Source organism: Vulpes lagopus, chromosome 6 (genome assembly GCF_018345385.1).
Source record: "Vulpes lagopus strain Blue_001 chromosome 6, ASM1834538v1, whole genome shotgun sequence".
In the NCBI taxonomy this organism is placed as follows: domain Eukaryota; kingdom Metazoa; phylum Chordata; class Mammalia; order Carnivora; family Canidae; genus Vulpes; species Vulpes lagopus.
In genome coordinates, this window is record NC_054829.1 from 82070724 (window position 1) to 82086199 (window position 15476).

Consider the following 15476-nt stretch of genomic DNA (forward strand, 5'->3'; position numbering starts at 1 on the left):
AGTTATAAAAAAAAAGCCGACAACTTCAGGATACCTGGGTGGCTCAGCAGTTTAGCACCTGCCTTCAACCCAGGGTGTGATCCTGGAGTCCTGGGATCCAGTCCCACACACAGCTCCCCGCATGGAGCCTGCTTCTCCTTCTGCCTAGGTTTCTGTCTCTCATGAATAAATAAAATCTTAAAAAAAAAAAAGCCAACAACCTCATGAGCCTTTTTAAATTAGATGGCTTTCAAAGATATCTTTCTGAAACTACACTTAAATATTTATGTATAGACATAACCACTGGAACAGCTTATGTCAACTTGTCTACAGCACAGTGTTTCTCATGTTTTTCTCAGCTGCGTTGGCCTTTGGTAAGCCCGAACTTTAAACGTTGTTATTCAAAATTTCTATATTTTAAGTAAGAGGTACACTGAATATCCTTTTTCAAACTATGACTCGGTCCCAATACCTTGTGAGATGGTTAATATACCTCCCCCCAAATGGAGGTACACTTTTAACATATTTAAAAAGTAATCTCTACACCCAACATGGGGCTCAAACATACAACCCTGAGGATCAAGATGCACGCTTCCACTAAAGTACTCATCTTTTAAATAAAGACTAAAACCAGAGATTAAACTGCCATTTAAATACAAATCTTCAGAATGTCCATTAGCCTGTCAATTCCCAGGAAAGCACTATTTTCTACCCTAGTTTATAGACAGCAGTGGTTGAGAAGTCAAAGGTGAATTTTTATTTGCCATTCAACCAAAATTTGTTCAAATCCCACATCCAACTATTTCAAGACAAAACTATGAGATCCCAACTATAACCCTAAGACAACTCATATTTTTTTACGACAGTATTTTTGAATGACTTCATAGGAAAGGTAACAAAAGTTGCAGTACACCTGCAATGTCCTTGAATCACTTTTAATCAGTGAAACAGCATCCTGTGGTTGACATCCTATCAAAAAATCGTAATGGAAAGTGATGAAATTTTCAAGTATTAAAAATCATTAAAATTAACAATTAGCAAAAACCCAGCCCGTCACCATTTTGAAAGATGGAACAGGGAATGGGATAGATTAAAAACTCTGCTTATCCACGTTAGTATCTCAACAGACATCTTAACTCTTAAATATTCTTAATCTAATCAACAGGAGACTACAGAATATTAGCAAAATTAAAAGTTTCTATTAGGTAAGTGACACCATACAAAATGTGCTCAAAACCATTCAATCTTATTCTTGGTAACAAGATACACAGGTTACTTGAGTAGGTTTGTGGACTTCAGAATTTCAATCCTTACCCCTTTCAAATTAGTCAAATTATTTAGTTCTAAAAATACTTAAGGATGACACCTTGGTAAGTATCATTCAGCTAAAGTTAGTATGGACAGTTTAGCCTTGCCATATTAAAAACTTACATCAGTTGGCATCCATAGACCCTAAAATCTGAATTTTAGAGTCCAAAGCCCCTTGAGTAAGAATAGACAAATGCATTGTTTTTTGTAAATCTCAAACAATAATCTCTAGATGTAAGTATTTCTTCAGTCATATATATCAAGACTTGATTGAAAAGTTTGGATTTTGTTTAAAAAGCCTTTATTCATTTTTGCTCAGGGAAAGGACAATCTCAATGTCAACTTGTCACCTATTCATAAATTTGAACTTAACAGGATTCACTGCCCTAAAGACACTGCACCTACAGACTTTTGACAACATAACTTAAAATGAAAATCTCCCTTGTTCCCTAAGGTTGCATGTTTAAAGAATAAACAGTCCCTTGCAATAACCAACATTGATTGGTACTTGGCCTAGGTTTAAAGTCAAATAGCAAAACAAGAGCAAAAGGCGGCCAAGTGCATTGTAACTTGATAGCCAGCAAGTACAAACATCATTGAACAAAGGAAGTTGCAGGCACCAAATAAAACAAAAGGCAGGTTCATCAACGTGAAAAATTTACATTTTGAAGGTCAGATCAACTATTCCACAGGTGAACATGTAGGCCAAGGCTAAGGACTAATGTGGAACCAGAAACAAAACTGTTATCTTAGTACCAACTACACTGAATGTAAAACTCAAAACTTGAAATTACCCAGGAAATTCTCCAAAATCTAAAGCTAAAACTGCCTTTTGATGCACCAGGAAAATGTTTTAATAACTTGGTCACTTAGATTTGCACCGACATACATAAAATTTAAAGTGTATTTCCCCCCACTACTCTTTCCTATGTCTGAATCTGGGTATGCTTAACTACTCAGCTCATGCATTAAAAATGATGCAACCTACTACCATGACTTCTTAAACTCACACCACCTTAACAGTTAATACCCAAAATAGCTTCCTGAAAATGTCCCAATATTAAACATTTTGTTCAGTTTGGTGCTTGCTGTGACAATATGGAACAGAATACAACTAATTTCCTCAGGCACTACACTTCCAAGTAACTGAATCTAACTTTTGCTCAAGTTTCAACCTACCTATCTGCCAAAATGCTTGTTAAAATTTAACCATCTCTGATACTCTTAAACTGCAGCTCCTATATACAGTTTAACAGTGCCTTTCCCTGTGTATATCTGGACATTTTAATCAAGAGAATTAAAAGTCATGGTATTATGATTAGCCAAAGCTCTTCCTAACAGACCGATTCTGATTTAGCATAAAATAAATGGCTTCCCAGAGATAGAAACAAACCAATCTTTTCTATTCATGAAAGGAGCTACCAACATGCCTTGTGCCAAAAAGGTGCACTTTTCCAAAAACACAGTCCAGAAGATTGATGGTCAGCTGGAAATCTTCCACTAATGACATTATGACAAGCTCTCCAGATACACAGAGAAGAAACATTAAAAGTGTGGTGGAAACCTCAGCAGGGAAATGAAGCCTTAGAGAATAGTATACATCTAACAAAAATGGGGAACAGGGTGACACTGTAGCTGGCTATTCATAAAGGACCACAGTTTTTCCTCATGGACCAAATCTCCCTACAAAATAAACTGCGCCTCAATTATTGCTTATTTTAAATTACACTTTTACAGAGCTATTTAGTACCTGACGCAGAAAAACAATCACATAAGGAAGCATTTATTTGAGGTTTAACATGAAATCATACAAATAAAATTTGTATAAACACAAATCCACATCGAGTCGTAACACAGATAGCAAAAGACAAAGTAAAAACAAAGGAAACTAATTGGCGGCTATATACAGTTGGACACGGTTGTGTCTTGTACACTAAGAAAGTCTTTTACAAAATAATCATCTTAGATCAACAGAAGACCAATCTTCAATGTCGTCCTGCAAGATGGGTTAACTTTAAGCAATCTCCTCCTAAAAACAAAAACAAAATAGCAATTAGACTTGTGCAACTCTGAAAGCTTTCAAAGGTCCACTTTCATGAATTGTTTTAAGTCCTCAATTTATTCTTTTCTTCAATAATTAAAGATCACATGCATATTCAATAGCAAAATGTAATTTGGGTAATTAATAATAAATTTACCCTGGTGTTCCCAAATAATACAAAATTTAAATTTAGTAAAGAAATTGGGGAATACAATCTTCCCATATTCACAGGTTCAACTGTGCTAGATTAAGGTCTACTAGAAGCATCTCTAGTAAGCCAAAAAATATACTTACAAAAATGAATTTCTAATAGGCTTATTATGTTGTAAGAAACAAATTGCTGTGTGCATATGATCTTTAATTTATATTCCAGATTTTAAAGTTCTTGTTTTGGTTTGTAGATTTCACTATTAGCTATAAAAAGAAAAAGCAAGCATTAAATCTTAAAGAATGAACACTTAAAATGAGGCTCCACAATTGAAATACAACACTAAACAGAAGACCAAAATGATTAAGCTGTAAAAAGGCATTTATGTACTTTAACTCCTGTAAAAAACCATTTAAGTTAAGTTTAGACACTTAATCTTCAAAAAGATTAAAAAAGAAGCCAAAGTCTGAAGTTTTCCACTTTAATCTTTACGCTGGTACATGAAGTTGGAAGAGACCATACCACAGGACAGCGTTTTCTGGTGTATGCCTTGCGCTCTGCCCGCAACGTGCGACCCCCAGAGATAGACGTGGTCAGGGTGACACACGGCCTGCAATGAAGTTCCCGCTGGCGGGTACAAACAAGGTATAATGTCAGAGTTAGAAGACAACATTCTTGTTTTCCTTAAGTTGTACCCATTTCAGTACTTTACCTGTTAATAGTTCTAAAAAAGTTTAATTATTCCTCTAGACCACCTGGTACACAAAGCAAACAGAAAAACTCTTAAGTTTTTCTGTAATACTAAAGAAAGTGAGATAAGACTTTTAAAGTTAAAGATCTATAGACACTTTAGGCAAAACGGGCTCATAAAGCAATTAAAAATTAACAATTTAGTAAAAACAGACTACATAATATTTTGTTTTTACTTATTTTTCATTTGTCTATTGATCTTTAAATTAAATTATAGATATTTCCACTGGTTTCTTGTACTCTTACACACACCTGTTTTCTCCAATGTCCTCCTTTAGTATGGCTGGTAATTGTTTTGGTGATTGCCACCCCCTCTAGACGCCTTGCCGTAAGTGCTCTGTTGGCCTATTTTGAAAATACAAAAAAAATTATATTAAGATAGTTTTCCACAAAATGGTTTCATTATAAATACTTTAGAAGACTATTAAAAATGTACAACTCTGCATGCCAAATATTAAAATAGCAGATATACTAAATACCCATTATAAACTAGTCACATAACACATACTCTAAAATGTTTCTAACAACCAAAATATCTACATTAGGATAATCAACCTAGGACTATCAAATGCCTCAAAAACTTAACTCCAAAACACTTCAAGAATGGACTCCCCCCCCCCATTTCAGAATGAGAATGTACTTTAACATGGAATTCTAATACCATTGGTTTATGAGATTAAGTTAAATATTCTTACCACTGTAGTCTGCATATCCCTGTCCATATCCATAGTTCCCATAGTTATACCCAGTATAATCATAGCCGCCATAGCCACTATAGTTTTGATCACCACCATAGGCACTATTGTAATTTCCATATCCTTGATCATAATAGTTATTAAATCCTTGGTTCCAGTTTTGGCCCTGACCTGAAACAATGCACAATGATTGTTAGGAAACGACTTCTGACTCCCAATCCTAACACAATGTTGTGTTCCTGGCCCTCACTCTGAAAACCCTTAACAGGTGGAATGGACAGCTATATTGTTACCTGAGGAAGTTTTTATTCTAGTTGTGGTTAAAAGGGGGCAGAAAGTCCAATTGTGCCAGTTATCAAGCTTCCTAAATTTAAGGAAAATTAAGACAAAACAAGGACTCCTGCCCCCCCAGAAACTAGCATGCCATGGTGTATCATGTAATCTCAACTACATTAAATGGTCATCACTTTCCCATTAGTAAGGACACTGACAGTGTCCTAGTGGCCATTCTCTGAAGAGGCGAAACCAGTGAACAAAAACCCACCCACCAATGAGAGCATTTTTATGTTGGAAATCTGGCTTAATTTTCTTATGGGCTTATTCCTATGTAGCAGTTTACAGCCTAAACCATGGGGAGTCATATCCAAAGATTTAGGTCCCAAAGGATTAAGTCTCACCTCGTCCACGACCCCTAGTACCACCTCGTCCACCAGCTGCAGCACCTCTTCCTCCTTTTTGTTGTTGCTGTTGCTGCCTATATACCTCTTTGGGTTGTGCAACTTTGATTTCACACTATATACACATAAAGAAGAAAAAAAAAACCCTGGAGTTTTTACTGTAAGGTCAAGCCATTTTATTCTCATAAATTGAGAAATCTCATATTCGACAACAAAATACACCCTCTAAATTTTCACTTAATAAAAACAAAATGGCTTTACCTTCCCAGAACCAATTTGATGATATCTGCTTTCTAACAATTTCTTTACTGGCTCTTCGTCTGTATAGGTAATAAAACAAAATCCTCTTCTTTCGTTTGTTTTTGTATCCATGGGAAGTTCAATATTTTCAATCTGAAATCAAGAAGTACATTCAACATCATCCGGTAATGGTATAAGCTACCAAAGTGTTTTAGAACTCCAAAGATCCTTTTCAAACTTCAGTATAATATGTTGTCTGTTACTCTAGTCAGATTACTTCTGTACAGAAACACCTATTTTATTATCAGTATCACACCACAAAGATTCATCTGTGCAGCATTTAGAGAGCAAAACTTCATTTATTATCATTCTGTACCCAAGAGATGCCACTGGTTATTAATTCCAAATACTGTCCACTCCAAAGCACCTGTGCTTTGGCCAAAATAAATTAGATGTTGGTTTCTATCATAGCGCAGAAAACAGTAATTTAAGGTACAGTGACTAGAAGGGTCTCAAGCAGTTAATTTTAACCTGTTCCTCACCTGACAAATCAATCAATTCTGTAAAAGGCTGGGGACGAACACTCATGTATATAAACATTCCAAGTATGAAAGACATATAAAAACACAGCGCACCTCTCCAAAGGCTCCAAAATATTCTTTAATTTGTTCTTCGGAAGTATCTGGGCTCAATCCACCCACAAAAACCTTTTTTGGGGGTTCTTTCCCTTTTAAAGCTTTGGCCCTTTTGGGGTCTATCAACTTGCCATCCAGTTTGTGTTCTTTCAGTTCCAAAACCTAGAAGACAAGTGCATTTAATCTGACAATATACAACCAAGCCCCGAAACAATTTGCAAAAACACAGAAGCAGCACAATGCGGAACCTGCTCCTACCTTATCAACACTAGCAGCATCTTTGAAAAGCACAAATCCAAATCCTCTTGATCTTCCAGTCACTGGATCTGTTTTAATTGTACAGTCTACAACTTCCCCAAATCGAGACAAATATTCAGTCAGATCTTTCTTGCTTGTATCCCAGCTCAAGCCTCCAATAAACATTTTACTAGAAATAAAGACATTAAAAAAAGATTAGCAGCACCCCGCAGGATCACTTCAGTTGTGGAATTAGGTTTACGAAACGAACAGGAAGAAGCAATGTGTGTGCAAATAATTCAGTGTCTACAGATCACATATGAACAAAAGACCACGAAACCCCTCAAATTCCATCGAGGTCACTTATTCGAAACAACGAATGGACAGCTTGCTCACCATACCTCATAATACGAAGTTTCAACGAAGCCAAGAAAGCATATTCAACATCGCTTTAGCTTTAAAAATCCAACTTCCTAAAGTTGATCCCTCACAACTTAGATCTACCTCTTCCACAGCTGTCAAAGCAACGTTCCACCTCAAGAACTCCCAACGCATTCTGAAGGAGATCCGGGTACCAGTCACACACGGATTCCCAAAGCAAGAACTCCCTACACTCCACAGGGAAACTGTGCGGGGGCCCTAATACAGACACAATGAAAAGGCGGCGGCAGCTGCAGCATGTGGCGCAGCGAGGCCGGCCCCTCCCCCTCGGGCCCCACGCGGCGCCTGCGCACTCGGGACACAGACGCCGCCGCCCTCCTCCTCCAACTCCTCCGCCCTTCCCCCACCTTCCGCGGGCCTCTCGAGTCACCCCCTCTGTCTCCTACTTTCCTCTTCCCTCTAAGCTAGTGGGGCCCAGCGGGCACGCGGGGAATCGACTCGGGGCAAGAACTGGGGCAGCGCGCGGCTCCAGAGGGACGAAAGGCGCGTGCGGCGCGCTGGGGGAGGGGGAAAAGAAGAGAGGCGTGCGGTACCCGTCATCCTGCTGATTCTTGCTCGCGTTGATCTTGGATCCCTCTGCGAATTCCTCTATGTTGCTGTACTCGTTCATGTCCTCCATGGTGGCGGAGTTGTCGGCCGGGGGGTGCTGGCGCGCAGTCCGGGTCGCGGCAGCAGCGGCGGCGGAGCGTTGTATGGAGCTGGATTTAAAATGGCGGCGGAAGAGATCCGGGCGCCGCCTGCGCCCTCCCTTTATAGCCGCCCCGCCCGCCAATCGGGAGGGCTGCTGGGCGGTGACGTGGCGTTGGGCCCGGCGCGCCCCCTGCCGGGCCGAGCTGGAAGCGAGCGAAGGGAGGAGCGGGGCGAGCTGCCGCGGCGCCCGCGGCCGCCAATGGGAAAGGCTGCGGGAGGCTAAAGTAGCGGGAGCGGAGGGGAACAATGGCGGCGGCACATGGGAAAGCCGGGGCGGGACCTCCATCGCGGCCCTCCCGGCGAGGAGCGAGGTCGTGGGTGAGGGGACGCGGGCTTAAGAGGAGAGAAGCGTCAGAAGAGAAAAACGAAGGGGCGAAAAATCCTGGGCTCAAAATCCGAGCAGCGCCGTCGCAGGGCCACCGTCCCTCCGGTCTTGAGAGCCTTTGTCTCTGGCGTCCGGTCCAGCCCACTCCTAGCAAAGAGCCGTCAGCCCCGCCTTTTTCCAAAGCCCTCGGTCCCCCAGTGCGGACTGCTGCGGCGGCGGCTGCTGCTATCGATTAGCACCGTGGCCGGGCTGCTCCAAAAAAGGCGGACTGCGCCCGGCGCCGGCGGCCGAGACAGCGAGCGCGCCCTCCCGCCCGCCCGTCCGCCCGCCGCCGCGCGCACGCGTGTTTTGTCCTCGAGCTGGCTGGAACCAGCCGAACAGGAAGCGGGCGCGCGGTGGCCCCTCCGGGCAGCGGCGCGGCGCGGGCGCCTCCTCCGCTGCCGCCGCAGGCGCTCGGGCCGAGGAGGCGCCGCGGGCCCCCCAACCGGTCGGCCGGAGCCCGGGCCCGCGCAGTCAGGCCGGCCAGTCCCGGCACGGCCTCTTTTGCAGGCTGAGGGCGGGAGGAGGGGCGCGAGCCCGGCCCGGGTACTGTAAATACGCAAAAGCGGAGGCAGTGGGCGGGGAGGGGGTAGGTGCCGTAGAGGGCAAGGGGCACTCACATCCCCGGCGCGCCACTCGCGGGGCTCCCGTCTGCACGTGCCCCGGGCCGCTCCCGCTCGCTCAACCAGTCTGCGGAGAGCGCGCGCGCGCCCGCGCACCCGGCTCCCGCGCTCGCTTCTTTGTTCCCGCCCACGCGAGGCCCATATTGACGGATCGCGTTCGCGGCCCTCTGGTGGCCAATCGGCGTCGACGCCTTCGCCTCCCCCCCCCGCTCGGACTCCGCGAGGGCCGCCCCCTTCCCCTGCCCACGTGGTCTCGGCCTCGGGCCCCGGCTGCTAGGTGGTCGAGGACGCCTGTGCAGCGGCGCTCTCCAGCCTCAGCGGCGCGGCCGCGTTCCTCGTGCTCCGGGCCGCACGCGGTGGCCGGGTAGGACCCTCGTTCCTGTGGGGCTGCCGGAAGCCCAGGACGGTGCCGGGGGCGCAGTGGGCGCCGCCCTCCGCCCTTCCTCCGAGTAGGCCGAGTCCGGTAGTTGCATCCGGTAGGGAGATGGTCGTGCTTTCCGTGCCCGCCGAAGTCACTGTGATCCTGTTAGATATCGAAGGTACCACAACCCCGATCGCTTTCGTGAAGGTGAGGGGCGGAAGGGAGCGGGGAAGTGACTTGTGCTTAAAAGCAATTGAAAACATTTCTTTTTTTTTTTTTTTTAAGTGCTGTACACCTTGGACCAGAGACCTGAGGCGTGGGAGAGGCGGTGTGGCTCTGCCCTCGCTGTGGGGTGGGAGGAGGTAGAAAGGCTGCGGCGGGTCGCGGGGATATGCCTTCCGTCACCGCACCTGGTTTATCCTCCCCAGCCCCTGCTCCCGGTCAGATGCAGATGGGCGGGATAGCGGTGGGGGTGGGACGGTGGGTGGTGGCGGAAAGGGGCGGAGGAGGGCAGCCGCCCGCGTGCGGGGCCCGGACGGCCCGCTCCCTCCGCCAGGTGTGCTGCGTGCGCCTGGCTCGGTTGGCCTAGGCCAGGCGGCGGCTGCGATGGAGGAGTGGTCCTGGAGCCTCTAGTCCCTACGACGTCGACGGAGTGTCAGGAGGACTTTCAGGTAGCCGCGGTGTCTTGGGCCGCGGTGGTTACTCGCCCCTTTTCACTCCTGCTGGTAATGGCCGAACAGCGCTCCTCATGGTCTTGGACCAGGCACTGTGGAACGCTGGTTCATTAGCCTGTAGAACAAAAACGTCTAGATTCCGTTCGTTTTTCTCTGAAAATCATGGAAACTTGAAGCTCTTGCCCAAAGCCTCTATCCTAGGGCGTCACTATTAACCAAGCAACTGTCTACACCTGCTTCGTAGGCTTATTCGCGAGCTCTGCGTTATAGCAGGGCTTTAAAAAATATCTATATTCGGGCGGCCCGGGTGGCTCACTGGTTTAGCCAGGATGTGGTCCTGGAGTCCGGGGATCGAGTCCCGCATCAGGCTCCCCGCAGGGAGCCTGCTTCTCCCTCTCCTCTGCCTCTCTCTCTCTGTCTCTCATGAACAAATAAAAAGTCTTAAAAAAAAAAAAAACTATATTCTATTAGAATAAATATCAAAACAATGTTTAAGATTTTATTGATTCATGAGAGAGAGGCAGAGACCGGCTGAGGTCTGAAAAATTAATAAAATTTAAAAAATAAACAAAACACCCTAGATCACTTTTTGCAGCCTTCAGATTTAAATTCAACTTAGTATATTCGTATCAGCGTAGAGTTTAGTGATTCATCAGTTGAACGTAACACCCAATGTTCTGAAATGAAGGATAGATTCTTGTACTTGGTCTTGTTATTATTTTAGTTTTATTATTATTATTTTATTCAGATCTGTTATAATTTAATAACTTACTATTCATTTGTTACACATTAGTTTATCAAATCTGATGTTTCCAAAAGTATATTCAGAAGAAGTTAAGTCTGTTGGATATTTATAGTAATTCTGCAAAAAGGATTCCTTATTAAATGCACTTGGGGAAATGTTAGGCTATATAAGTTCAACTGGTTTCTTTATTGCACAATTTCTCAGAGCTTTTATATCATACACATACACACATAAATGCTTAATGCGTCTTCAAGAGAGTGACATTTAACAAATTTACTTGAACAATAAACTTTCAGCAGAGTATGTCAAGGACCAATCTTTTGAACACCTATTAAAGAGATACTAAATTATATCCTTGAACCTCTGAGCATGGAGGTGGGAATTGGAAGATGTTTGTTCTACTTGAAGATTTATTTTATTTATTTGAGAGCGAGCAAGAGTGAGGGGCGGGGGCTGGAGGCAGATGGAGAGGGAAAAGCACACTCCCTGCTGAGCAGGGATCCTGACTTGCGGCTTGATCCCAGTACCCTGAGATTATGACCTAAGCCAGGGGCAGACACTTAGTGGATTGAGCCTCCCAGGTGCCCGTTTGGTCTATTTTGGACTTTATGAGTCACATTAAGTATGTAGGACATACAGCCCTACTTTCTGTGGAAACAAACATTGATACGTGTGTGTATATATATATATATATATATGCAACTTGTGTGCTTAACTCATCCTGAGAACACTGTGAGGTGTGTGCATTGTCCACGTCATTGTCCACATTTTACTGATAGAAAACTAAGGTTCTTAAAAATTGAAAATTGGGATTTGAACCCAAACTGTCCTGACTCAAAAACTCTTACTCTTTAGATTATTGCACTTGACCTCCAAAATGAAACCACAGTGATTGCTGTGTCTTTGGCTTCTGTGTATGTGAAATGACACAGTTGATGTGAGAGCACTTTAGTTAACCAGAAGTACCTTAAAAGGGTATTGTAACAAAGTTCAGTTTATACTACCTCTTGGTGAGAGGTTTAGGAGTGAACTGGAACCGAACCACAGTAAGGATAGTTGAGTCTATAGAGATTTGGTTCTATAGTCCATGTATACTGTGAAAATTGTGTACTGTCAAAAATTGCCCTTGAAAGAAAGACCCTTAGGAAGTCATTCCTTTTGAGGAATCAATGGAGATTGATTTCCATTTTTCAGTAAGTCATGCTATCTCATGGGATTCCCTAGACTCTTCCCAGTCTGGGAAGTGGTGTTCTCTGGGCAGCCTGCTGCTCTATCACAACATGCCTCTCACATCAGACAACAAAAACTGGTTTTATTTACCAGCTGTTCTATCTTTTTCCGAGTTGTAGAATTATCAAATTCTAGGATGAGGGAGGCTCCTAGCTAGGATCATGCAGTGAATGTTGGAACCAGCTCATTAACTTCTCATAAACTGATGCCTGGAGGGAGGTCCTATATGAGGATCATCACAACTTGTTGGGGGCAGAGCAGCACTAGAGCCCAGCTTCCCTTCAATGTTTTCCCGTGCATATGAATTCTCAGCCTCCAGCCCTGCCCCTCACTGTAGGACACATGCTTCTGGAGTTGGTTTTCTTTTCAGGTACTGATTTTGATCGTTTATAGTGCTGATGATCTAACATTTTTTGGGCATGTACATCATCAACAGAATTGGAGCAGGCGCTGCCAACAGAATTTATAAATTGCGGGGGCTCCTGGGTGGCTCAGTCAAATGAGCGTCCGACTTTTGATTTCTGTTCAGGTCATGATCTCTCAGGGTCGTGGGAAATAAAGCCTTGCATCAGGCTTTGAGCTCAGCAGAGAGTCTGCTTGGAATTCTCTTTCTTTCCCTCTCTTCTCTCTCTCCTGAATAAGTAAATCTTTTAAAAAATTTATGTGTTATGTATGCATACTATTAAGTTATAAAATACATTAGAATTTGAAGTTGAGATTAAAATAATAAATGTGAACAAATGTTATTATGCTCTCTTCCCTTACTGCATTGAATTATCTTGCATGCACCATGGAGCCACCACTTGATTTTTGTCTGTGGTGTAGTATTTATTTTCTGACTTTGTATATTGTATTGTTCCAGTGTTTTTAGTCTGTTAGCCTATGAAATAACACCATCACCAGTTTCTGTAGTCATTCTGTCAGGAACTATTGTTTGTGGGTTTGGAGAAAATTATCCTCTTATTTCTGGAAGTAATCTTTAATTTAGTAGCTTTCCTATTATGTATTGACATCTACATGTAACACGTGTATGTAATAACAATAACGTGTAGTTATTTTCTGCAAAAAAAAAAAAAAGATAGTTAACGATTTCTACAAAGTCACTGAGAACCCTGTATTGGCAAATAATGAATCATTGCTCCTAAAGGACATACAGGGCTAGGTTCCTGTGGGCCTCTAATCACAACATTTCTGTGAGCTGATCAGTATGTAACCTTGTCTTATGTGTGTTTCTGTTTCTCTTATTTAATGTATATGGTTGATTGATTAACACTGAACTCACAGCCTGTGGTACTGTAACTCCTGCTTTAATGAAGCCTATCTAAACACATGTATTTTCTCCCTAAGGCATACAATTTCTTGTGCTTAGGAACACTAGGTCACACTTCAGCATTTTGCTTGGGGGCCATTTTGAACTGCAAAATCATCAACAGAAAGCACAAAATGCAAAAAAAAAAAAAAAAATACAGCACTAAATAGACTCTGAAAAGGATGCTTGTTTAAACTATGAGAGGTGAAATAAGAAAGCAGATAGTCACTTTGTGCTGGGAATGTGTATGATCAAGTGTTTACAGATTTTTGCCACCTTGCAGCAAGTATTGATTATGAGGTTACAAATACGTTTTGATTAGGATTAGGAGAATTTGCAAGTATGGAATTCACAAATAATGAAGATTGATAGTATCTAGTAGTATTTATGCGGATGGGCTTGAGCACTGTACAGGTCTGGATTAGCATTCTGGCTCCTCTCTGTTTTATGGCAAGTTAGTTAATAACTCTGAGTCAAGGTACATATTTCCTCAGCTATATGTTTTGTGAGGATGTCTACCTCATAAGGCTAATGTGGACATTTAATGAATGTTTAGCCCTTAAAAATTTTTTGTAAAATAAGTGAATCTGTTTACATCTATACTTCATCTACCATCCTAACAAACCTTGTTAGGGAATAGTGGGCAGGAGACATGTTTTCCATTTATGTCTTTGGAAAACTTTGTGCTTGAGAATAAAATCCTGTTAATAATTAAGAAGATCCCATTAACTGAAAATATGAATCTGATTGGGATTTTTGCCCCTAAAAATATTAAGTGAGGCATGGTGAGTACCCTAGCCAAAGGCTCTTGATATCTGTGCTTCTCAGACATCAGTGTGTCTACAAATCATTTAGGGATCTTGCTAAAATGTAGTTTCTGATTCAGAAGATCTGGTATTGGACTTGATGTTGAATTTCTCACAGAGGGATCCCTGGGTGGCGCAGCGGTTTAGCGCCTGCCTTTGGCCCAGGGCGCGATCCTGGAGACCCGGGATCGAATCCCACGTCGGGCTCCCGGTGCATGGAGCATGCTTCTCCTTCTGCCTATGTCTCTGCCTCTCTCTCTCTCTCTCTCTGTGTGACTATCATAAATAAATAAAAATTAAAAAAAAAAATTTCTCACAGAGCCCAGGTGATGTTGCTACTGATCTCTGTGTATCACACTTTAAGTATTTAGGCTTCATACAGATTTCTAAGTTATATCTATGTGTAGGCCGGTTAGCACTGCTCTCTTCTAATGGCTTGATAAAATAAAATAGATCAAGCAAGAGAGTATAGATGAATTAGAGAAGGTCTGTCATCATTAACAGAACCACAATCTCTCAAAGAGTTAAGCAAATTGGTTATGGATCAGTAAGGATGTATACAAGAGAGCAAAGTAATACAATAAGCCTAGTAGACACCAAAGCACTATGCAAGTGGCTACTTCCCAGTTTTTGCAAATTGTCTTTCAGAACTGATGTGTAAAGCAAAAGCACCTTTCTTAAAGGACAAATAGAATGTTAGCAAGGAGTTATGTGTACTTACAGGACTAACTAGATAGTACACTTAAATGTTTATTTAATTGAATATGTATGTACAGTAGGGACCTATGTAATAAGCCTTTGGGATAGTATCCTGGTAAATGGGCAGGTAAATCCTGGGTAAATGCTTGCTAAACCTGTTGTGTTAGTTTCTCATGGTTGCTGTAACAAAATTACCACAGACTTAGTGGTTTAAGACAATACAGATTTATCATGTTACACTTCTGGAGGGTCAACTCTGAAATGGATCTCATGGAATTCAAATCAAGGTTTTGGCTGGGTTATGTCCCTTCTGAAAATTCTAGAAAAACTTTTCTGCCTTTCCTAGTTTATAGAAGCTACCCACATTTCCTGGTTCATGGGCTTTTCCTCTGTCTTCAGAGCCAACCTCATACCATCTTTAGAACCAGTCTCTCACTCTCTGACTTTGACTTTCCTACTTCCTTTTGCCTTTAAGGATCCTTGTGATTGTATTAGGGCCAACCGCATAATCCAAGGATAATCTTCCCGTCTTGATTCTTTTTTTTTTTTTTTTTTAAAGATTTTATTTATTCATGGGAGACCGACAGAGAGTCAGAGACACAGGCAGAGGGAGAAGCAGGCTCCACGCAGGGAGCCCAACACGGGACTCGATCCTGGGTCCCCAGGATCAGGCCCTGGGCTGAAGGTGGCGCTAAACCGCTGAGCCACCCAGACTGCCCATTGATTCTTAATTTAATCATTTCTATAGTGCCTTTGCCATATAATGTAACATTCATAGGTTTTGGGGTTTAGGATATGGATATCTGAGAGTGGGAGAAATTTCC

At 42.7% G+C, this 15476-nt stretch overlaps 2 protein-coding genes across 7 annotated transcripts in view; one reads left to right on the plus strand and one right to left on the minus strand.

Moving 5' to 3' along the window:
- Positions 1–3054: 3054 nt before the first annotated feature.
- HNRNPDL (heterogeneous nuclear ribonucleoprotein D like) lies at positions 3055–8271 on the minus strand. Of its 5 annotated transcripts, XR_005988374.1 has the most exons (9): positions 7685–8269; positions 6732–6900; positions 6474–6635; positions 5860–5991; positions 5599–5713; positions 4922–5092; positions 4479–4571; positions 3999–4103; positions 3055–3316 (listed from the first exon to the last, which is right to left on the minus strand). XR_005988374.1 is itself a non-coding variant. In XM_041758671.1 (8 exons), exons 1-7 carry the CDS (start codon positions 8125–8127, stop codon positions 4501–4503), a joined length of 1263 nt encoding a protein of 420 aa, XP_041614605.1. In that variant the 5' UTR covers positions 8128–8269; the 3' UTR covers positions 3055–4103; positions 4479–4500. The 5 variants fall into 5 exon arrangements, 4 of the variants coding, with proteins under 4 accessions (XP_041614605.1, XP_041614606.1, XP_041614607.1 ...); XM_041758671.1 differs by having other exon boundaries at positions 3055–4103; XM_041758672.1 differs by lacking the exon at positions 3999–4103 and having other exon boundaries at positions 7685–8133.
- Positions 8272–9088: 817 nt separating this feature from the next.
- Positions 9089–15476, plus strand: part of ENOPH1 (enolase-phosphatase 1) — a 39970-nt gene continuing 33582 nt past the window's right edge. The window contains exon 1 of one of the 2 annotated variants that reach the window (XM_041758675.1): positions 9089–9396. In XM_041758675.1, coding sequence (XP_041614609.1) covers positions 9313–9396 — 84 coding nt within the window. In that variant the 5' untranslated portion in view covers positions 9089–9312. The remainder of the gene's footprint in view (positions 9397–15476) is intronic. The other variant, XM_041758678.1, reaches the window with a different exon arrangement.